This window comes from Schistocerca gregaria, chromosome 5, assembly GCF_023897955.1.
Source record: "Schistocerca gregaria isolate iqSchGreg1 chromosome 5, iqSchGreg1.2, whole genome shotgun sequence".
NCBI classification, from domain to species: Eukaryota; Metazoa; Arthropoda; class Insecta; order Orthoptera; family Acrididae; genus Schistocerca; species Schistocerca gregaria.
In genome coordinates this window covers 567650196-567675793 of record NC_064924.1, presented here as the reverse complement: position 1 = coordinate 567675793, position 25598 = coordinate 567650196, and the positions used below count along the sequence as shown (strand labels likewise).

Genomic DNA, 25598 nt, shown 5'->3' with positions numbered 1-25598 from the left:
CAGTATCTTGAAGAAACCTCTTGAACTGGTGATGGCTGATGCTGTGCCTTTGTACAACATTGACACATTTCACCACAATGTCCACTACATGACAACATTCCACAGTTTCAGCACACAGTACCTCCTGATGAATGAAACAGTGTAACCACAGACATCCTTTCCAAAGTCATTCTTCAGTTTATTTTGTAAGTGATAGCAAAAACCTTGCTGATGTCCAACCATTTTTAGCCCACTGTGGCCACAGAATGTTGATTTAAGTCCATGGACTCACATATTACTTCAAAAATACATTCTTCTTGTACAATCCAGTGGTACCATATTTAGCAGCTCCACTGCAACTTGCAGTTGGATATGCACACTACATACAACCATAACAAGTTGAGCACAATTGGATATACCTGTGCTCTCATCTCATAGTGTGAAAGAAAAAACTGTAAAACTCGGGACATTATTCCTGAGTTGTGCCTTCATATCAGCTGTCATATCCAGGACTTGATGGAACACCATTTGCTTTGAGAGACAAATGCCTTCAGACGTTGCTGATACCTTTGGGACTGAGCATTCTGCTACTGCTACTGGATGTGATTTAATGAGAGGCTCCAAAAAGAGTAGTTTGGCAGCCAATGCTATAATGTGAGCTACTTTGTAACTTGCTTAAGTTACAGCTTCATGCAGGATTTCTTCAGTAGCATTCAGCTGAAATAAATAAACTTATTACAATAGTACAAGAAGTTATTTTACAATTGTCAATTACAATATTTTTAACTTACATTTTCCTTCATGTTGAGCTTCAAATTGGAAACAACTTCCTTACAAGCTTTCTCTTCTATTTGATCGTAATGTGTTACATGAAAGTGATTGTAACAACACTGTAAATTGTATTTCTAAACAGAAACAAGCATTTTGTGACACGCCAGGTACTGTGGACATTCATCTATGTAACTAAAGAGAGATCAGACAATGGAGAATCCAGGGTGGAATGTAGCAATACACCATTAAGACCTTTGTCACCAGTAGACACATATGCGCACACACAATCACTCACACACACATACTCTCACACAAACGCAACTTGCACACATGTCTGCAGTCTCAGAGAACTGAAACCTCAGTTCCCTGAGACTGCAGACATGTGTGCAAGTTGTGTGTGTGAGACTGCAGACATGTGTGCAAGTTGTGTGTGTGTGTGTGTGTGTGTGTGTGTGTGTGTGTGTGTGTGTGTGTGTGTGTTGGTGATAAAGGCCTCAGCTCCCCTTACTGCCGCATCTCTGAGCTGAGGCCATGAGCTGTCATGCCCATAAGGCACTCATTGGAACACCCTTACTTATAAAGTTTGGAAAGTAGGAGATAAAGTACTGGCAGAAGCAAAGATATGAGGATGGATTGTCAGTCATGCTAGGGTTGTTCACTTGGTAGAGCAATAATCCGCGAAAGGCAAAAGTCCTGGGTTTGAGTCCCAGTCTGACACAAAGTTTTAATCTCCCAGGATGTTCCAGAGCAGTACATACTCCACTGCAGAGTGAAAATTCAGTTTAGTTCTATAGCACAACCTTAAAATCTTATCAAAATTTGCTTGGATATTTGTGCGCCTTTTTTCGAATAGTGCTTCATTATATAAGTAAGTGCACCCTGTGAAAAAGTCAGAGGTTGCTATTAATATTGCATGCAAGATCATTTATATACAACATGAATTGCAAGGGTCCCAATACATTTTCCTGCAACATACCTAAAGTGACTTCTAGTTCTGTTGATGCCTCTCCATTGAGGATGATGTAATGCATTCTCCTTGCCAAATAAATCCTCAGTTTGGTCACCTATTCTATTGGATACCCAACATAACTGTAAATGTTGGTGTGTTCAAATGTTGCTTGAAAGTCCAGAAATACTACATCCAACTGATTGTCTTGATCCATGGCTTTAAGGATATCATAAGAGAAAAGCACTAGTTTTGTTTCACAAGACGGATGTTTTTGGAATTAATGCTGATCGTCATGAAGGAAGTCAAACTGTTCAGGATAATTCATTATGTCTGAGCCCATAATATGTTCAATGATATTTACTGATAGTTTTGTGTGTCACTCCTGTTACTCTTCTTGCAGATGGGTGTGATTTTTTAGTTCAAGTGATCTAATATATATTATGAGAATGAGCAGGACCAACTCAGTTGCAAATTCTTTGTGGTTTATAAAGTAATATGTATGTGAATTTCCCATTATTATCAGTGTTTGTAGATTGCTATTAGTCACAATTTGTTGGTAGTGTACTTTACAGATGTATCCTGTAATAGCTGCCTTTGTTAATGAATAACTATATTTATTCAACAACATTGAAGACTCTTTTTCATAATGGGACATATGGTACTTGTATTAAATTAATCTATCAACTGAACTGTCTAACAACATAAAAAAAAACTATCACCTAGATATTATCAGATACAAAATCACTTGTTTGTTAGCAGAAACAAAAATCAATGGTCTCAATAGCTGCTTCAAAATGTGTGTCTTTTGATCCACAGTGTGTATGATTAACATAAAATGTGAGAGGTCATCACCACCCACAGATATGTTCCAGTTTTCCCTGTCTACACTTGTAATTTTGTCTATTTCTTATGGTTACTCTCACTTTTTTATTGACCAGTGGAATGACCAAAAAAAAAAAAACATATAATGTTTCAGGGGCTGGTTCCAACTGTAATTGGTCGTTGTGTCTGTGTGTCTGTGTGTGTGTGTGTGTGTGTGTGTGTGTGTGTGTGTGTGTGTGTGTGTGGGTGGTCATTTATTTTTTGTGTGGGTCCAGGCACTCTGTACTGACAAGTGAGAGCTAGAACAAGTTCTGATTTTAGCAGATAGTGATATATGAATAATTATTTTCATAAATATTGTAGCCACAGTAAATGATGATGAGCTTGCAGTCACCATCGACCCCCCTCTCCCCCCGTCTCTCTCCCCCCCTCTCACTCTCTCTCTCTCTCTCTCTCTCTCTCTCTCTCTCTCTCTCTCAAGCCATCTGCACATGGACCGTACATCCAAATGTTGAACACTGAGCATGCCAAATTTCTGACGTCATAGCATGGAATAGCACGTTGGGGAGTCTTTCCAAACATGCAGAGCAATATCTAGCATGTCAGATATTCTGAACGTGCGTCTGAGCATTGACCAATGAGGTGGCACAATGCCACCTATGTCACATGCATGCTGTTTGTGAGCACCAGCAAATTGTGAATCACTCTAAAACCCATTGTTAACTGTGTGATTCATTAAAATAAAATAATGAAAAACATCTTATTCATGACCAAAGAATTATTGTAACTTGTGTATTATCAGAGTATGCCATTTTAAGGCAACACCACACTGAGGATCTACCAAAAATGTATTGTTCTTGGTACAGTTTGTTATAATTCAATTTCAGTTACTAACATAGCTATGATTAAAGTGTTTAGCGTGTGGCAACATGCTAGGGCTGGCCATCAATGGTTTGTCGTCAGTAGTGTCAGTGATTCACTGTGAGGTGCGTGATATGGCGATGGTTCGCGTCTCACCACATCTAAATTTTTTTCCTAACACTCATGTTTCTAGTAGGTTCTAATGCTTTATTATTAGTTTAATATAAGTACGTACTATAATATTTGATGTTATGTAAATATAAGTTCACCTTTTGTTGCAGGGTGAGTTTGTTAAATTGGCTTAATCTACAGGAAAGCTTGCACTACATGTATAAAGATATTTTGCTCATTTTTCTTTTAAGTTTCATAGCTCATAGTTTGCTACTAGATAGGAACAGTGATCAAATAAGAATAACCTTGGGATTTTACTAAAATGTGGGAATGATGAAATAATTTTTATTTTATGTGTAGAACTATTGCAAATTTGTATTGGACTGTTTGTAGTGGAACTTTTATAAGTATGTGTCCTTGTTGATTGGACATGTTCATTTCCTTTTTGTCTTAAAACATGTACATGGACATTGAAGTTTTTATTTGTGTATATTACATGTAGAATAACATGACTAGCTTCTGAACAATGGCAGAAATGTGCATTTTAATATAGCTAACATGGGAATTTTATGGGTGCCTGTCAAGTAAACAGTGTAATTTACTAAGTGTAAACATCCCACAAAAGCCACTGGAGTGCGTTGCAATGGCATATACCACGTTGGGGCCCACATACCGTAAGCACAAGTTGCATCATTTCTGAGCGTTCAGCACCACGTTGAACTCGGCATGCTCAATGTTTATGCTTGACAGCACAGTCCATGTGCCAACAGCTCACCAAGGCTGACTGTTGTCATATAATTCTCGTCTCTGCTTTTCTGAATCCAGAATTTCCTCTCTTTTTTTGATTTGTCTGTTACCAGAATAATGGTATTCCTTTTTGTTGGATTCATTCACACCACTAATTTTCTTCTGTTTCTTTGTTCATGTATATTATATTTCTAATTTGCAGGTTTATGGTTACACCATTTCTTTTTGAGCTAAGAGCTCTCATGGATTGGGTGTGGACTGACACTTCGATGACACTGTTTGACTGGCTCAAAATGGAAGACATATTTGCAAATATATTTGAACTAAAATGTGGGAGAAGAATGGAATCAGAGTATCCACAGCCAAGAGGACAAAAGAAGTCTCCTACTACCAAATACCTGATGGGTGGAGGATTTCTGTTTCTTATAATAGCTATTATATGGTTCCCACTAGTGTTCTTTGCACTAGGTAATACAGTGGGAGAACCTAGTGTTCCATATGAATTTACCTTGGAGGTTAGAATTGGAGCATATCAGCCAATTTTTAAAATGTCTGCTGGAAACTCTACTATCCACAGGTACGTATGATCCAGTGTGGTCTAATTAACTTAATACTTTGCATGATTTGTGGTTCTTAATTCTAAACATTACAGAATGTATCTTAAATTGCAGATGAGCATTAAAATATGAGGTTTCTTGTCAAATTAAAACTGTGGCCTGGAGTGGGACTAGAGCCACATTGGTTGCCTTTCACTGGCATTGCTCATTGTTTCTTTGATGATTGCTCCAGATTTATTCAGTAATGGGGAAATAGTTAATATTAATTGCTTGTTAAGTCTTCAGGTTCATTTGAAATGTTTGGCCATACTGTCAAACAATTTGGCATGTAATAGTTGCAAGCCTTGTAAAGTGGCTGGTAAAATGCAACAGAACCTCTTTGCCTCTCCACTGTTTCACAGCAGGATAACTGACACCCTGGCACTGACACCTGTGAATGGACTGCTCACTTGTTCTGTAGTTCAGCTTCTTCCCAAGTTATCAAAACACTGACTTGGTACACATTAATCCCTGAAATCAAACTACTGTACCATTGGAAGTGATAATACAATGTTATTCACCTGAGGGACATTGAATAAAAATTCTCATTATAGTTACTTTACAGTTCTTACTCTGGAGAACTGCTATCCCTTCCAATCTTTTTTTCAGCAGTTCTGAGTTATTAATACTGTTTGCCTGTTATTCACCAATGTAAAGAGAACAAATTTTATGTACTACATGAAGAACACATTGAAACTACTGAAATAAATTACGAAAAGGGGCACGATAATTAGAATCAAGAAAGAGATGTAAATGAAGACACAGTTGGTAATGCACCATGTAGCATATGGTTCCCTCATTAAAAACAAATAACCAAAGAATTACACACATATACACGGAAATTTTAAATTAGTAGTTATTGTTAAATGAGCTGAACATAATTGTACACTTCGATTGGATAAACTGCAAAAATGGCAAAAGAGGATGCATACTGTAATGTGTAATGTTTGAATGAGTGTATTTTTACATTATGTGCAATCAGATTCCAGGACTTTATATACTCTAATCAGCCACAACATTATGACCAACTACCTAATATCTGGTGTGTCTACCTTTGGCATTGATAACAGTGGTGATACATTGTGGTATGGAAGCAGTGAGATCTTGATAAGTTGCTAGAGGGAGTTGGCGCTACATCTGCACTCACATGTCACGTAATTTCCATAAATTCCAGGGAGGGGGCCAATTCAGTCACATACCATATGTATTCAGTCAGGTTAGGATGTGGCGAATTGGGGGTTGGCCAGCACAACTGGAACTCGCTACTGTGTTCCTTGAACCAATTGATCACACTCCTGGCCTTGTGACATGCTGCATTATCTTGATAAAAAATGCCACTGCCATCAGGAAACGTGATTGTCATGAAGGGGCGTACATGGTTTGCAATCACTGTACGAAGCTCCTTGGCCATTGTGGTGCATTGAACGAGCTCCACTGGACCCATGGATGTCCACATGAATGTCGCCCAGAGCTGCTGCTAGCTTGCCTCCATCCCACAGTACAGGTGTCAAGGAGCTGTTCCCCTGGAAAATGATGATTTCGCGACCTCCCAATAGCATGATGAAGAAGATATCGAGATTCATCAGATCATGCAATGCTGTGCCACTGTGCCAACATCTAATGCTGATGGTCATGTGGCCATTTCAGTCATAGTTGCTGGTGTCATGATGTTAACATTGGCACACTCATGGATTGTCGGCTGTGGAGGCCCATCGTTAGTAGTGCACCTGGTGCTCAGACACTCTTGTACTCCATCCAAAATTAAAGTTTGTTGTTAGGTCCACCACAATTCACTGCCTGCCCAGCATATGACATCCGACATCTGTAATGAGAAGTGGCCACCCAGCCTCCGCAACATCTTGACATGGTTTCACCTAAGTTTCGCCATGTGCTGAAGACAATCAGCTCAGCACTTCTCGAACACTTGACAAGTTGTGTAGTTTTCTAATTACTCATGCCAAGCCTGCAGACCATTACTGTCTGCCTTCAGTCAAACTCGGATAGATCATGTTCCTTTCCCATTCTTCACATGGACAGCAGGCTCACTGATGCTACATACACTGTGTCTTGTGTCTGACTAGCAGTCATTCCTCGCCAGGTGACACTGCCATCGCCTGGACAGACTGATACATAGGTCGGTAGTCACAATGTTCTGGATGATCTGTGTAGTGTTTCACTGTATATTTTGTTTGTTTGTGTCTGTGGATCACCCCCCCCCCCCCCCCAGCAATTGCGGGCTATGTCATATGTCTGTGTGCCCCCCCCCCCCCCACCTCACCCTATCCCTCCCCCCTCCACTTCACCCTATTCCTCCCTTCCCGCCCCCCTTATTAGACTGTTAGTTACAAAGAACAACATTGTCTGAAAGCTGAGTGCTAATTTTAATCTGGTTTTTGTGCCTGTCAGCCATTTAGCATCTCAACTCTGTGAGAAGTGTTTATCACTACTTGATCCATTGTTAGAAAGTGTAGGTTGAAATAAGAGTATTTCTAACTGGAAACATTTGTAAAATAAAAATCATACTTCAGGTTGTAGGAATTCAATACTACTGTTAAATAAATGGCAAAAGGGAAAGGGTAAGTAAAGTCAGGAGAGACAAAGTGAAGCCACTATATAGATTGATTCTGAATTAAACATGTTTGGCTATCAGAGCAGTGCATGGTGCCTTCAGTAACTGCAATTGCAGAAGATTGTGGAATGGTTTCTCACAAAATGAAGAAACTCTAATTGTATGTATGTAAAGTTAGTGTCTAGTCCTTAGCGAATGAGACAGGAACTGAAATTGAAAATGAAGGTAGCAAAGCAAAAACTGAAATGCTTAACTCCGTTTTCAAAAGTTCCTTTACAAAGGAAAACCCAGGAAAATTGTTCCAATTTAATCCTCATACTGCTGAAAAGATGAATGAAATAAGTATTAGTGTCAGGGATGTTCAGAAACAGCTGAAATTGTTGAAATTGAACATAGCTCCAGGGTGCAATGAAATCCCTGTCAGATTCTATACTGAATTTGTGGCTGAGTTAGCCCCTCTTCTGAGTATAATCTGTAACAGATATCTTCAACAAAAAACTGTGTCCAGTTCTTGGAAAAAAAAGCACAGGTCACAACTGTCTACAAGAAACATAGTAAACGTTATCCATAAAACTACTGTCCAGTGTCCTTGACATAGTCTTTTTGTAGAATCTTAGAATATATTCTGAGCTCAAAAATAATGAGGTATCTTGAACAGAATGACCTCCTCAATAGCATTATGCACAGATTCCGAAAATATCGATCACGTGAAACCTAACTTGCACTTTGCTCACTTGACATACTGAAAGCTTTGGATCAAGGCAGTCAGGTGGGTGCAGTATTTCTTGTTTTTGGAAAAGCATTTGACTCAGTAATACACCTATGTTTATTGTAAAATGTACCATCATGTAGGGTGTCAAGTGAAATTTGTGACTGGGTTGAAGACTTTTTGGTAGAGAGGACGCAGCATGTTATCTTGGGCGGAGAGTCATCATCAGATGTAGCAGTAACTTTGAGAGTGCCCCAGGAAGTGTGTTGTCTCTGTTGCTGTTCATATTGTAACTAATGACCTTGAAGACAATATTACTAGTAACCTCAGACTTTTTGCAGGTGATGTAGTTATCTACAATGGAGTAATATGGCAACTTGCTTTAAATTTTCAGAAATGCAAAATTATGCACTTCACAAAACAAAAAAATGTAGTATTCTATGACTGTAATATCAATGATCACCGTTGAAATTGGCCAACTTGTACAAATACCTGGGTGTAAATCTTTGTAGGGGTATGAAATGGAATGATCACATATGCTCAGCTATGGGTAAAGCAGGTGCTAGACTTCAGTTTAGTGGTAGAATACTGGGGAACTTCATTCAGTCTGCAAAAGAGATCGCTTATAAATCACTCATGAAACTGGTTGTAGAATATTGCTGAAGGCTGTGGAACCCGCACAGAGGCATTCAGAAAGTCATTCTTCCTGTACTCCATACATGAATGGAATGGAAAGAAACCCTAATAACTGGTAAATGGGACATACTCCTTGCCATGCACATCAGGGTAGTTTGCAGAGTATAGATGTAAATGTAGCATAGGATGTGCTCAGTGAAAACAAAAGAACCAGGGAAGCACATTTTCTGTGTGTTGCTATCCAGTAGACTGCTTTATTGATAAGTACTGAAATGGGTGGCTTTTGTTTTAAAAACAAAATTTTAGTTCCAGAAGAAAGATGAGAGTTTAATGTCCCATTGAGGAACAGTTCATTAAGGATGTGGCACAAGTTCTGATAAGAAAGGATATGACAGGAAATCTGCCTTTGCGTTCTCAAAGCTTTGATCTTTGAATATGTTTTAAATTTGTTGGGGAAATGAAAAACCGTAATTTAGATAGCCCAAACATATGTGAAACTCACTAAGAAAAACAGGCTGGTAAATTTATGTTGAAAACACTTTTTTTCAGAATTTGCAGAAGTTTTCTTTATATCATCTGTATGCTAATTTCTAGGATTATAATAATACAATAATTATAGTACAGGTATTATCACTGAAGCTGTTCAGATATGATTCTGATGGAACTTGCATCAACTGGAGTATCACACACTGTGTACAGTTGTTAATGTGGTAACCTTCACCTTAGTGTAACGTCAGTCATGACAAGAGGGAGGAATTATGTGCTGAAATTCGGGAGACTAAGGAGGGTAACGTCATAGAGGAATTGCCTTTCATGTTGAACTGTACTTCAAGCTGTAGGAATAGGTGTATTTTCCCAGAACAGAAGATAGTTTCTCAATACGTCATTTAGTTTTATCCAACTGGATTCTGTCACAGCTGCTCGAGGACACCTTACAAGTAAACAGCAATCACTGACCATACTACAAAAAATCTGTGAATTATGCCTCCTTTATTGAATGTGATATTTATGATTCTTGTTTGGATTTATCTCCTGTGCTTTAGTGGCTCTCAGCACACAAGTGCAGAATCATTTGGCTCATAGTTATTTCACCGTATGCCCATTTTGAAGGTGGAAGAGTTCTAAGCTGTGATTCAGTCATTCATTTCTGTGTCTGGTCAGTATTGTCAGAACACAGCAACTTTAGTGACTTTGTTATTTGCCTCAGACAAGTCCTGTGTTGTGCAAGGTTGTTCCAGTAGAGAGCATATGAGCAAGTGATTGGATCTTGGGGTTTTTCCACAGTCATGCAACAAGTCCCATCATCTGGAAGAATGCCCATTCTTGCATGTTGTTGTTGCAGTGGGAGCATCCTCCTTAAGATGATTGAATGACGGGTAGGGCATTTCATTTCCTGGTGATCTCTCTTGTTTTGCAGAGATATCTGGCAGCAGTTTATTCTTCATCTGGTGATGTTATTAGAGTCTTGTTATTGAATCCAAACGATGAAGCTCTTTCTACATTGCAGTCGACAAGCTGCAGCTTGATGATCATGCAGTGGCTGATGGGGATCATTGATCTATTTTGCCCTCCCTGCCTTGGTAGTAATAGCCCTTGTGACAGTGGGTGGAACTATTTCTGCTATCATAGAGAGTCTGTCAACTGGAGTTCATGAAAAACATCCTTGCAAGATTTGGACAGTCTAATTTACTGTGGTGTCAACCTGCATATTGTGAGTATATGCACTCCACAGAGGGGAAGTGGACTGTGCAGCTGACACACACAGAGGAAGTGTTAGTGTAGTGTTAAATAAGATTAACTGGGGTAAGAAGTTTATTTTCCTTCTCGCACCTATAGCACAGACTTTAGGCTTAATTTCACGCACGCATATCGTAAGTAAACAGTGACTTAAACATATATGTAATCACCAGTGTTTTTTATTCATTACTCTTTCAGCTTATTTATATCTGCCTGAATAGTTTCTAGGGCCCTTTGTTTATGTATTAGTCAGTACTTAAATCAGTTTATACGATTTCAGTTTTTTGCCATGAGTGAGAAGTGTGTGACATGCCGTAGGATCGTTAGTTCTGGGGTATGGTGTGATGGGTGTTGTAGTTTCTTTCATTGGGGCGAATGTAGTGGCGTGGGAAATGGGGACATAAATGAGGCTCACCAGTGGTATTGTAGAATCTGCAGTAGAGATAGGAAAATACTGGAACAGTAAGGGAAAATTGCAGCTCTTCAAGCTGACCTAGACAAGGCAAGGGAGGATCTGGACAGGTTAAAGAGGGAGAAGGCTGAACAGAGGTGGGAAGTGGCAACAGGTAATAGGGGGAACAGGCAAAGGAGAGCATCAGACAGCTTTGTGAAAAATCTTGAAAATAGATTTGACCTGTTGCCTCAATCAGAATCGGATGAGCCTCATGTAGCTGAAGCTGTAGAAAGGGCACAACAAGCTTTCAAGGACTTCAAAAAGGTAGGGAAATTTGTAAAGAGAAAGAAAGTTCTGTTGTTAGGTAGTTCCCATGGTAGAGGTGTTGGCCAACTACTGCAGGAAAATCTAGGTCCAGAGTACCAGGTCACAAACTTTTTCAATCCTAGTGCAGATATGGGTCAGGTAACAGAGGATACAGATTCTTTAAGCAAGGATTTCATGAAGGAGGATGCTGTGGTTATAGTGGGTGGTCCAGGAAACAGCATTGACAGAGACTCTGAATATTCCATAGAGAGTGACCTGGTGAAGACAGCATCAGCAACGAAGCATAAGGGTGTGGGATTTGTGTATGTGTTGAGACGCCATGATCAGACTCACTTGAACTCTTCTGTAGGGAGGGTGAACTTGGAATTGGAGTGGCTGCTTAGGACGTATATAGGGTCCCATATTGGTTAGATTCCTGTGGATGCTATTGATAGGTGGGACTGCACTAGGCATGGCCTTCACCTCAATAGGAAAGGGAAGGGAAGGGAAGGGAAAACTGTCTGGCTTGATTGCAGGAAACTTAAGGGGGGACGCTGTTACAAGTGGTAAAATACCAGTGGTCACAGGTGTCAGAGGGATGCCTTTTTTTAGGATAGGGAAGGGGGATAGAAAACGAGTTTTAAGAGAGATTGGCAGACACACTCAGTTTGAGAAAACAGATGAACAGGAGTCAGATTTTAGCATACAGCCTCCATTTAAACAATGTTTAACAGAAAGTAATCAGAAACTGCCAGTTCACCTTCATCAAAGTAGTTATAATCCCATTAGTATGCAGTATCAGTTATCTTTATTACACCAGAACATTCCGGGACTCAGAAATAAAGTTGATGAACTACTCATTTGTATAGATGAAATGAATTCATGTAACCAAGTTGACATAATCTGCCTCTCTGAACATCAAGTGACCACTGGTATAGATATGCTAGACATTTCAGGATTTAAGCTAGCTTCCTACATCTGCAGAGTAGATATGGATGGATGAGGAGTTGCCACATTTATTAAAAACTGCCATAAATTCAAGAACATTGACATTAATAAATTCTGTTTAGAGCAGCATCAAGAAGCATGTGCAACAGAAGTAGAGTTCCATAACAGATCATATATAATAGTAACTATTTACCGAGCAACCGCAGGAAATTATAATCTATTCCTAAATCATCTAGAAGCTCTTTTGGGTTATTTAACAGTAAGAAACAAAAAAAAATTTGATTGCTGGTGACTTTAATATAGATTTTCTAATTCAGTCTTCCAGTAAACATTTACTGCAGTTAGTAAAGTTGTCTTTCAATCTAACTCACACTGTAAACTTTCCAACTAGGATCACTAAATCCTCAAGGACAGCCATTGATAACATTTTCATAGACAAATCAAAGGAACAAAATCATACCATAAAACGTGTAATAAATGGACTGTCAGATCATGACATGCAGCTCCTTGTTTTAGATGTAAATTCTAAGCAGATTATCAAGACTACTAAATCTGAGTACAGGAGAGTATTCAATCAACCAAAAATTGAGTGTTTTAGAAAACTGCTCAAAGATATGAACTGGAAAGATGTTTATAGTCCTCACGACCTGAATGAAAAATATAACACATTCATGAACAATGTCAGTACCATGTTTGAAAACTGTTTTCCTCTAAAAGTTACTCAAATTAAACAGAAATCTATAATAAAACCATGGATCACACAAGGAATAAAGATTTCCTGTAAGACAAAAAGGAAAATGTATCTGTCGACCAAGAATAGCTCCAATGCTGAGGATTTAGCTAAATACAAGGATTACTGTACAATATTAAAAAAAGTAATTCAGACATCTAAACAAATACACTACGAGAAGAAGATAGCAATGTCAGGAAACAAAATAAAAACAATATGGGATATAGTGAAAGAGGAGACTGGTAGAACCAGAAATGAACAGGAGCAAATAGCACTAAGGGTAGATGACACATTAGTAATCGATGGGCATAGTGTGGCAAATCTATTTAACAAGTACTTTATATCCATTACTGATAGAATGGGATTGTCAGGATCAGTAAATAATGCTCTTGAATATCTGAAACTAGCCTTTAAATAGCTTCAGGTACATGAATATGTCACTCACTTCACCAAAAGAAATGACTTACATAATAAAATCTTTAAAAACAAAGCATTCTAGTGTTGTTGTTTTTGTTGTCTTCAGTCCTGAGACTGGCTTGATGCAGCTCTCCATGCTACTCTATCCTGTGCAAGCTTCTTCATCTCCCAGTACCTACTGCAACCTACATCCTTCTGAATCTGCTTAGTGTATTCATCTCTTGGTCTCCCTCTACGATTTTTACCCTCCACGCTGCCCTCCAATGCTAAATTTGTGATCCCTTGATGCCTCAGAACATGTCCTACCAATCGATCCCTTCTTCTAGTCAAGTTGTGCCACAAATTTCTCTTCTCCCCAATCCTATTCAATACCTCCTCATTAGTTACGTGATCTACCCATCTAATCTTCAGCATTCTTCTGTAGCACCACATTTCGAAAGCTTCTATTCTCTTCTTGTCCAGACTAGTTATTGTCCATGTTTCACTGCCATACATGGCTACACTCCAAACAAATACTTTCAGAAACGACTTCCTGACACTTAAATCTATACTGGATGTTAACAAATTTCTCTTCTTCAGGAACGCTTTTCTTGCCATTGCCAGTCTAAATTTTATATCCTTCTAGTGGTTATGATGAAATATCAACAAAGTTAATTAAGGCATGTTCCTGTGTGTTTAGTACAATTCTAAGTTACTTGTGTAACTAGTCAATTATAACTGGGACATTTCCTGACTGGCTGAAATATGCAGATGTTAAGCCTCTATTCAAGAAAGGGGATAAAGAGATGCCATCAAATTACAGACCAATTTCACTTTTGCCAGCATTCTCAAAAATTTTAGAAAAAGTAATGTACAGGCAGCTTCTCAACCATCTGACCACAAATAACATATTATCATGAACACAGTTTGGATTTCTGAAGGGTTCTGATATCGAAAAGGCTATTTACACCTACAGTGAAAATGTACTTAATTCATTAAATAACAAGTTACAAGCAGCAGGTATTTTCTGTGATTTATCAAAGGCATTTGATTGTGTAAACCGCAACATCCTTTTAAATAAATTAGAATTCTATGGTGTCGCGGGCAGTGCTGGAAAATGGTTCGAGTCATACCTCGCTAACAGGAAACAAAGGGTGTCAGTGCAAGGGACTAGTGAATTAAGTCATCATTCATCATCAGAAAGGGAAGAAATTACATGTGGTGTCGCACAAGGATCCATCTCAGGGCCATTGCTTTTTCTTGTGTACATTAATGATCTCTCATCAGTTACACTGCCAGAAGCAGAGTTTGTTTTGTTTGCATATGACACAAGTATTGCAATAAATAGTATGTCGTGTGTAGTTCTAGAAAAATCTGCTAATGATATTTTCATGGATATTAATAAATGGTTTAAAGCCAACTCACTGACATTAAACTTTGAAAAGACTCACTACATGCAATTCAGAACCTGTAAGAGGTTTCCACCCAGCATATGCATAAAGTATGAAGAAGAGCAGATAGAAGAGGTTGACAGTCTTAAATTCCTGGGATTACAACTTGATAATAAATTCAGTTGGGAGGAGCACACCACAGAACTGCAGAAACGCCTTAACAAATCTGTATTTGCAATTCGAGTGTTAGCAGACATAGGCGACATAAAAGTGAAAAAGCTTGCATACTTTGCCTACTTTCATTCCATAATGTCATATGGTATAATATTTTGGGGTAACTCTTCAAGCCAAACAAAAGTTTTCAGAGTCCAAAAGCGTGTAATATGTATTATTTGTGGAGTAAACTCATGGACGTCTTGTAGAAACCTCTTCGAAGAACTGGGTATACTAACTACTGCCTCTCAGTATATTTACTCCTTAATGAAATTTGTCCTAAATAATATATCTCTTTTTCCAACAAACAGCTCAGTTCATACATACAATACCAGGAACAAAAATGATCTGCACAAGGACTTAAAAGCACTTACTTTTGTTCAAAAAGGGGTCCACTACTCAGGAACACTCATCTTCAGTAATTTGCCAGCAAACATAAAAAATTTAGTTACAAATAAAGATCAGTTTAAAAGGAGCCTGAAAGACTTACTAGTGGCCAACTCCTTCTACTCCATTGACAAATTTTTTAATAGAAACCAATGATGTGTTATATATATTTATACTATTAGTATTGTTATTTCAGCTTTAAAAAAAAAAGGTGACACTTTCCACATCCATGAGGATCTCCTCAACACGGATCTATGGAATGAAAAACTAATCTAACCTAATCTAAGCAGAAGTTCACAGGACATGAAAACCATATGTCCACCTGGTGACTGTGAGCTTCCTCAAAATATTTTCTTTGCACTGGCCTTCAGCCAGATGTTGTGGCAGTGTTTCTTGACTTGCAGAGTATTGTCAAGAGAAACATCCAGATACACCAGTGTTGGAAAATGTTGTAATCATTTGCTTTGCCACATTTTCCAGTTCATGCCAAGCTTCTCTATTCCATAAGTGTAGTGTGCACACATTTTGGGATTTGGCTTTAGATGATTGACCTCATAGTAAAGACCAAGCAGCATAGTGAAGTAGGCAACTTTCCTTCCACCTCTCCATATGTCTTTCCTTGGGCAGCCACTGCTGTGTTAACAGCATAGATGAAATGCCAGGAGTGTTCTGTAATGGGCTGATCATTGTTGTAGATGTTAAACAGCATGGGGACAAACAAACTGTATTGATGTCAGCCATTGTGTTTTATGTGCCCTTTGCTCTCCTTACCATAGAGAAAGTAGAATTCTTATGAGGGGTATTAGCTAGTAATCAGTGGAGAACTGTAAATATTCTTAAGAATTTTCTATGGGTGGTAATGTCTTAAGCAGTTGTTAAGTTGACAAAGGCAACTCCAGTAATATTACCCTGTTTGAAACCATTCTCAATGTGTTGAGAGAGGTTCAATATCAGATTGTAGCATGATTTTCCAGACTTAAAACCAGCTTTCCTTCAATTATGCTGTTAATTCCATTAAGGATGAGATGTTTGAAGACTGTGATACAGTGATACAACAATGATAAGGCACAAAAGCTTTTTGGGCCATTTGTCTCCTTACCATCCTAAATCAGAGCAATCTCTTTACCTTTCCTGTAGAACATGGAATATAAAGCTTGGCTGGGCACTCATTTATCAGCTTAAGCAGGTGTTGCAGGATGGTCCACCGAACTTCTTCACCTGTTCTACTCAGAGGTGATGGATATTTGGAGGTTTATTCTGTTTCAAAGTGGGGATGGCAGACCCAGTTCATTCAATGTGGAGGACAATCAGAGATAATGGTTCTCTCATCCTGGGATTTGTTCCAATTATTCACATGTACTCCAACCTCTAGTCTTGCCATATGTGAGTAATTGAGCTGCAGTTTGATGTGCTGTTACTGTGGTGAAGTTTCTAGATTGTGATGGGTCACTGCTAAGATTTTTCGGGATATTGTTGGCCTACATACTATTTAACTTTACATCAAGATTCTGTACCAGTGAGATCCACTTAGTTGTTCAGTGTGATGGGATGTTTTGCAAGAACTCCTCACCAGCCTGGATAATGTCATCAGCAAATGGGTCTGTCTCAAAAATATTGTTGTAGTAGTATATCAGCTGTTTGCTATCATCAGTCAGCCATTGTATATAACTTGTTCTGCCAAGTCTTGGGCTGGTCCTTCTTAAAACGCTGTTTATGTATCTAATGAGTGTGTCATACATCACAGGTTGCAGTGGGATGTTGGCAAATTCTATATCGAGTTCACTAATGAACTTTTCCTAGTTGACCTTCTGAAAATTAAAATTTTTAATGTAAGGCACCGCCTCTTGCTCTGTCGCGGCATTCGCTCTGCAGATCACAAGCCTACACTGGGTAGAGGGGCTTAACCATCACCTTCAACCGACTGCCAGCAGCTTTGTATGGTGCAAAAATGTTTTCTGCATTGTAGCTTGTAGCCTCTCTTTGACTGACCACTATTGAATAATGCTGGAAGCTTTAGGTTATGGATTAGTTGCAGATCATGAGTCTCTTCACAGGTTTCCAGTTTCTCCAAGGTGTACTTTTACAATTTTATTCACCCTGGATGAAGTTTATGTCCTGGTAGCTGAAGTTTGTTGCTTCTTTATAAGTGAAGCTGACACTGGAAGCCTCATATATAAAAGCTGCACAAAATACTGGCATACACACTGAAAAAATCTCAATGTTAGCACTTTGTCATTAAGGTTGATGTGATAGCCAAGTTTACTGTCCCTCAACATTTATTGAGATAACAAGTGGTTGTCAACAGGACTATTTAGATTATATTACTACTTCTGTGGTGATCAGTGTTGGAAGAATCAACCACTGCTAATAAGCAGTGTTGGCCAGTCTTAATTGTACTGATTTTTCATGTTGTAATTTAAACAATCTTCCCAGAGGCAGCCTCTGTGCTCCCGTAAGCTACAATAATTTTTTGAAACAGCAATTCATTGATTGATTTGCCTGTTTCAAACTGGTTGTATGTGTACCCATAGGGGTGGTGCAGATGAACGAAGAGGTGCACAGCCCTACATCACTCATTGCGAGACACAGTTGGAAGTGTATAAGGGTTCCATTTCATCATTCATAGTCATCATATATTCATTAAATATTATTCCATTCCATTGTGGCAGGATGCTGCAGCAACCAGTATCAAATTATTTCAGAATAAAAACAGTCTTAGTGCAAAATTATTTAATGTCAATGACACGTTTTATCCTCTTAGGGAATCATCAGATTCTTTGTAAAAACAAGAAACCAATCAGTTAGTGAAATGGACAAAAAGTAATAGAAAAACATGTAAAAGTGTTGTAGCTGGATATGAAACCCATCTGTCATATAGCCATATAAAAGGGAAAATGGATGCAACAGTAACTGGATATGTAATCCATTTGTCATGAAAACACACAAAATGTATGGTGTACCTAGTCAAAAGAAAAGAAAATTGCCAGTGTATCATCAAGAAGGTACAGGAAGGTGGTGCAATAATTTCACAGACTAATGCATGTTGCCTTGAACACACCAACTGACATCACCATAGTAGTACAAAATAGGGCCATGCATACAAAGTTTGAGCCACATGCAGCACAGTGTCCCTTTGGTGTGCACACAACTGCTGCTGTGACTGATCAACATGCAATACCGTGTTTAATGTGGCAAGAGGTGCCCCGGTAGCATGCATGACTGACATAGGGAACATTTACAAATTGTAAAAACTACATAAACCAAATAATTAAGATGATATAAGCAATCTATTGCAACCTCATTAAGCCAAAAGTATTTCAAGGTACTCCTATATAAAACAGAATAATTAAGTAAAATGACGACATAAAATAGCAAGTCAGAATATGTCATTAAAACTGTCATACAGAGTAAAATAGCTAAATTTTAGAATGATTGCACAGCATATGTATATGAAACCAACAACCCAAACATCATGACATCAGGAACAAGGGCAGTCATAAGCATTGCAGACTATTGACAAAGACATATTTCTAATCATTAGAAGAAAAAGGTAAGTTAAAGAATATAAAAAGTTGTCAACTATGATAAAATTAAGTCATTAATAAGCCCCCCCCCCCCCCTTGAAATATAATACCCCTGATGTCATACACAACAAAACAAACAAGTTAAAAATTAGGTTGTCAACAAAATAAAAGGTATCATTGTAACAGTATTGACATTAAAAAATTCTGCAATCAAGACTGTGAAATATATTCATTACATTGTAGGTTCAGCATTTCTGAATGATTTTCACTGATGTAACTTCATGTCACTGGATTTTTATCAATTTCATTCTTAGAGACTCCGTTCATTTAATTTCAGAGAGTTCAGTTTAGTTCAGTTCAGTTGGTATATAGCCCTACTGCAGGGTAAGCCATAGTCCTCCATAAAATCTCTTACATGGATGGTTGGGTGGGTGGGTGGGTGGGTGGTTGGGTGGGTGGGTGTAGGGGTGATCAGTCTTCTGACTTGTTAGATGACATCCTCTCCTGTACCGAATTCTTCTACAAGCGTACTTTTCAAGCTACTGTGGAGTGCATGGCAGAAGGTTTTTACCATTGTACTACATGGTAAGGTTCGCATGTGCTCTTGGTGGAGGTGTACTGTTCAAATGCCTATTTGCACAATATAGTTACTCTAATCTTGTCTTCACAGTCCAAATGGGACCACACTTGGGGGAGGGGGGGGGGGGCTGTAGTATACTCCTAAATCTTTCACCTACTACTGGTTCTTGAAACTTCGTAAGTAGACTTTTGAGGTATAATTTGTGTCCCTCTACAAGCATGTGCCATACAGGACTTTCAAGATTTCCATGACACACTCCCTCGAGTTATATAAAATTGTGAGTTTTTTCACGTCTTTCTTACTATATGTGCAGTATTGCTTATTAGTACTATTTAATATTTGATAATGAGGAATATTCTGAGATAAGATGGACAAGTATTTTGTAAGCAATCTTAGTTGTGAACCATCTGTATTTTACCAGTATCCTACCAATGAACCAAAGCCTGCCACCTACTGTACCTACAACTGAGCCTGTGTGATATTCAGTTTTGTATCTGCAAAAATTGCTTCACCGAGGTATTTGTACAAATTGACTGATTCCAATCATGAATCATTATTTCTGTACATTTGAACCAAGTGGTCAATATTTCGACAACTTTAAAATCATATTCTACTTCTGTTGATGACTCTCCATATGAAATATATGCTTTATTCTCTCTCCCAATTTAACCTCAATCCAGTAATAAATTTCATATGTTACGCCATTTGATTGTTGTCTTGTTAATAAGAGTGTGGGTGTAATATTATGTTGAATGCTTTTCAGAGGTGAAGATACACTACTTCTACCCAACTGCCTAGATCCATGACTTTCAGTGTGTCATATGAGAAATTTGTAAGCCAGGTTTTGTACTGTCGATTTTTTCAAAATCCTTGCTGGTTGGCATGGAATAGGTAAATCTGTTTTGGGTAACTCCTCATGTTTGAGCTTAGAATATGTTCTAAGATTCTACAACAGATGATTATCACTGAAACCAGACAGCAGTTTCCTACCTCTAGAGGGATCCTTCCTAACCACCCAGAATCCCAAATCCTTCACCCGGTTCAGATTCAGTGATGCTGTCTTCTGAATCTGGACCGAGAATGGGGACAGCCTTTTCACATTCCTCCAGTACCTTAACATGTTCTCCCCCCATTTGCTTCACCTAGTTGTCCTCAACCCAGCAAACTACTTTCCTCAGTGTTGATCTCCACCTCAAGGATGGCTACTTCAGAACCTCTGTCCATATCAAACCTGCCAACCACCAGCAATACCGTTGACAGATGCCAGGCATTCCAAACGAAGAAGTCTGTTCCATACAGCCTAGCCACACATAACTGTCAAATCTGCAGTGAAAGCAGTCCCCCTCCAAATATTTCACGAGTCTCACTGAGGACTTCACAAGCCAAAATTACTCACTCAACCTTGTCCAGAAACAGATCTCCCATGCCTTGTTTCTCCAGTCACCTAACATCTCCCACATATCCACGATCTGACTGCAAATGAGCACTCCCCTTGTGACCCAGTACCACATTATACAGAATCAACTGAATCACATGGAGAGTACAAATACCCTCACACAGAGCTGTATATCTTGGGCTCCAGGATGCATGATGCTGACTTGGATCTAAGGTACTCTGTAACACTTCCTTGTGGCTCATCCTTTGGCAGGACAATAGTTTGCTGTCCTTGAGGCAGTGTTCAACTGCTCATTATATATTTTTGAGTCGAGGTATAACAAAAAGAATTAAGATAATGAAAATGAGATAGGTGGGACATGTAGCCAGGTGGCTAGATAGAAGACAGACCAAGAAAATTTTTGTTTAATTCCAGGAGACAAGAAAAGACCAAGACGACAACCTGAGGCAAAGAGGCAAACTGAGTTAATGACGTTAGAAAACATGCAGGAAGAACATGGGTGTGTAGAGTAAAAGATCATAATGTGCAAAAAAGTCTCTTTAGAAGATCTCCATTCAGTGATGTATGTAAAATGGCTGATGATGACACTGAAAAGTATGATCTTGAGACTGCAGTGTTAATGATTGTGTATTTAATATTGATGCAACATAATAATCTAGGATGAATGAAAACTAAGGAAAACTAGAGATGTTAAGCATGGGAAGCACGGCATTCATTGTCACCCCAGTGGGTGCAACTTCTGTCTGTGTTCTTTCATGACTATTGTATAGTGTGTAAAAAACTTTCCAGTAATTTACATTAGATAAACAGTCCTCAATAAGGAGAAGTGGCTGTCAACAATAAATAAGTGTGCTGAATAGTCTCTTATGATTCATTTAGTTCCCAGTGTAATATGTGTACTCAAATTATTTGGAGCTTTGTGGCTCCAGGTAATAAATCTCTGTTTCCACATGCTATGCAATGGCTCGGGTGATAAGGCTATTAAATTTGAAACCAGAAACTTTGGTCAGTAATTCTTCGCTTGCTGTACTGAGTCATTTAACTGAACAGAAGTTGTTAACTGCCTATAAATTTGATCTTCATAAAACATTCTCCACAGAGAAAGCAATGTAAGTCCTCAAAAATGAAGTGCTGGCAGAGCTAAATAATAAAAACTGTAGTGTTGGTATATTTTGTGCCCTTGCCAAAGCATTATATTGTGTGGATCACAAAATTCTGCTAGACAAATGGAAGTGTTGTGGCATTAATGGCATAGCACCCATCATGAATGGATAATAGAAAGCAGAAGGCCTCACTGACAGACTCTATCAAGGAATGAAACTGACGTGAGAATGGGATAACAGTTAGTTGTCTGCCTGTGTGCTGTGTACTCAAGTTTAGTGAGCTACTGTTCATAAAACAGTTTGTACTTGTTGTTTTGCATTGTTTGTCGCTATCAGCTTCAGCACATTTTTTGTCGCTATCAGCTTCAGCGTCATCTAAAAGTCTCCAAAGTATATTTTTGTTTTGATGTTTATACAAGGAGGAGTCAAATGAAAACTTTAAAAGCATAATTAAAAATCAAGCTTTTGCTCCATTGTTCTATGAGTTGACAGTACCAATACCAGTGATACAAAGAATGCTCTACAGGCAGCAGAATACTACAGACTGGGGAAACACGGCCACAATACCGGTTCAAAATAGCTGACCTACGTGCGACATGGATCAAGGAAGAACAGCATTCAAACCTATTGAAATCCGTCGGTGAATGAAGGTCCAATATGGTGATGCACATCTATTACTGCAGCAAGTGGATGAGTGGAGAAGAATGTTCAGACGAGGTGTGACTTCCGTGACAGATGCTCTGTACCCAGGTTGGCCAAACTGCATTGTGACAACAGGATCTACTGCAGCATTTGAAGTGATTGTGATGGAAAATCACCATGCAACCACGGATGAAATAACCACAAATGTGAACATTATGTGTGGTTCAGCACATCAGGTCATTCGTTAAGTGTTCAAGTTTCACAAAGTGTATGCAAGACGGGTGACGCAGCAGCTCATTTGAGAACTGAAACGGCAACGGGTTGATGCCTGGGAAGAGCTTCTGCAGCATTTTGAAGCAGGTGATGGCTTCTTTGCAAGAACTGTTACAAGAGATGAAACCTGTTTACCATCACCAACCTGAAACAAAGAGAGCAAGCCAGGAATGGTGTCATTTCTTATCACCAAAACACAAGAAGTTCTGGATGTAGCTATCTGCAGGGGTGGTTTTGTTGACTCTCTTTTGGGATGAAAGGTGTATTGTCTTAGAACATTAAACAACTCATTGAAACACCATCACCAGTGTGTTATATTCCAATATGGTAAAAAGTCTGCTTTGGCCTGGAATAAAATCAAACTGACATGGACTTCTGATTACAGATATCATTTTGCAACACGACATTGCTCAACTTCGTGCTATCTATGAACACCTGCAACCATCGATGACCTGCAGTTTGGTACTCTGTATTCACGAGATCTCACACCGAGTGATTATCACATGTTTAGACTACTCAAAGAGCGATGGAAGGAAAGAAATTTCATCCCAATGAAGAAGTGCAGCAGATGGTGCATACGTGGCTGCGCACAAAACCAAAAGAATTTCCTCCCTCCCTCCCCCAATGAATCTGTGCGCTTCCTGTGTGTTGAACAACAGAAAGACTGTTGAAAAATGATACACTTGTCCTCCACTTTTGTTCCAAAAAAATGTAAAAAATACTTAAGGTTTTCATTTAACCTCCCTCTTATTTTGAGTGTATTGTAGTTTCAGTAGTATGGATTTGTGCCACCTGAAATGACACATTCAGGCCATTTGAAAGTTGTAGTCCAACCACCTGGTAGACATCAGGGCTTGTTTTCATCTGTATTGTTTACCTTTTGTTTTCATTTGAATTGTATTAATAGTATGGATAGGTAGCATGTACGCTGTGTGTGGATCCGGAAGGAGATGGACATACTTCGCAAATAGCTGAAGATGCTGTTGGTGACTGTCAGCTCTCTGCAAGCTATTGCCTCAGGGTGTAATAGCATCTGAGAAACTGGAACATCAAATGGGACACCTCTGGTGTTACCCGTTTCGGTCGCAGGCTCAGTTGCTGAGACACTTTCCAGCATTTCCAACGTTTGGCAACGTTGCTTGCCATAGAGTGAATGACAGGTTATAGTGCTTTTGTGTTGCTCATGGTGGAGAGTCAGTGTGTGAACTGGCCATCTGGCTTCACTCATTCACCCTGTGAGTAGACAAGTGGCCACACTTCAGCAAGATCTGAGCAGGCATGTGGTAGGGGGAGGGGGGTTGTTAGTTATCGGGAACTCCCAATGTTAAGCAAGTTATGGAACTCCTTAGGGAAATAAGTGTCCAGGATTGGAAAGAATTCCATTGTATGCTCATATGTCTGCCAGGTGGTCTCATCTGAGATGCAGAGGTAGCCCCCCTATTTAGAGTGTGGGGTTCAGTGATAGCTCACATCGTGGTCAGTGATGCCTGTCGCTTTGGTTCTGAGGTCATCCTCAGTTTTTATGGACAACTGGGGAAGTGATGAAGACTGCTGGCCTTGCTCACAGAATGTGAACAGAGTTTACAATATGCAGTATAGTACCCGGAACTGATTCGGTCCTTTGGTTTGGAGCTAACTGGAGAGACCGAGCCAGAGACTCCATCGATTCGTTGTTAGTCTTGGCTGCAGATTTCTGGACCTCCATGATGGGATAGAGCACTGAAGGACTCCTTTTGATAGGTCAGGGGTGCACTACACTGAAGAAGCAGCTACTCAGTTAGCAAATTATTTGGGCAGTGCAATTATGGGCTTTTTAGGCTAGACGTTAGTTAGAGGTCATCTGATGAACCCTCTCCAATTGATACACAGAGAATGAAATCAGTTCTTGTACAAAGTAAAGACACTATGAATGTTAAAATTTTGACAATAAATTGTTAAAGCATTTTTAATAAAGTCCTGAATTTACAGCTGCCCAGGAAACTTATCATATTCAGTTATACGAGAGTGAGTCAAATATAAGCCAGATTTTTTTTTTTTATATGACTGTATTTAACCTTCAGAAAAATTCATACACAGGAACTTATTTTTCTATATAGTCTCCTTCATGGGAAACACATTTTTCCCATGGATAAACAATTTCTTGATCCTGTTTTTGTGAACTGAATGTGGCTATGACAGCAGCCTGTTAATAACATAATGAAATCTATGTCCTCCAAGTGCTTCCTTTAGTGGTTCAAACAAATGAAAATTATGGGGTGATAAGCCTGGACTACAGGTAGGATGTTTTAGTGAGGTCCAGAACAATTCTTGAAAATTTTGTGCTGTGCAGTGAAAAGAGGCATCCATCATATGAAAACTTTCCAAAATCCAAGATTATCAGTAATGATTGCCTGAGCACTACCGTAGCTTATGGTACCTCAGTAGCAAGTTCAGCAACTGTTATTCAGCGATTATCTTCAGTAAGCTGGCTCACAGCATTAATATTCTCCTCAGTCCTGCTCATCCTCAGACTCCGTCAGCAAGTTGAAGTCACAAGTGTTTTTTGTCCTCAAAAAAACTGTTTGTGCCATCCGTAGACTTGAGTCTTTCTCAGGGTGTTACTCCCAAACTGTGCTACAGGCCTTTTCAAAATTAAATAATCGTTGTGCTGCACATGATGCTACCTCTTGCTCTGACACTGTGCTTCTGTCTAAAGAAATGTTATGAAAATGTTTTAGCTGTGTAGGACAATCACTGGGAACAAAAGCAACAGTGAGCAGAGATCATACCACTCTCCAATTACAACAAAACATGTGAAACGAAAAGTCCAGTTTATATTTGGTTTACCC

The 25598-nt window shown here is 39.0% G+C and overlaps 1 protein-coding gene across 11 annotated transcripts in view; it reads left to right on the top strand.

Annotated features, from left to right (window-relative positions):
* The window catches only part of LOC126272844 (piezo-type mechanosensitive ion channel component), a 651486-nt gene that overhangs the window by 595232 nt on the left and 30656 nt on the right, over positions 1-25598 (top strand). For all 11 annotated transcript variants that reach the window (XM_049976053.1, XM_049976051.1, XM_049976056.1 and 8 more), the window contains one exon: positions 4443-4817. In XM_049976053.1, coding sequence (XP_049832010.1) covers positions 4443-4817 — 375 coding nt within the window. The remainder of the gene's footprint in view (positions 1-4442; positions 4818-25598) is intronic.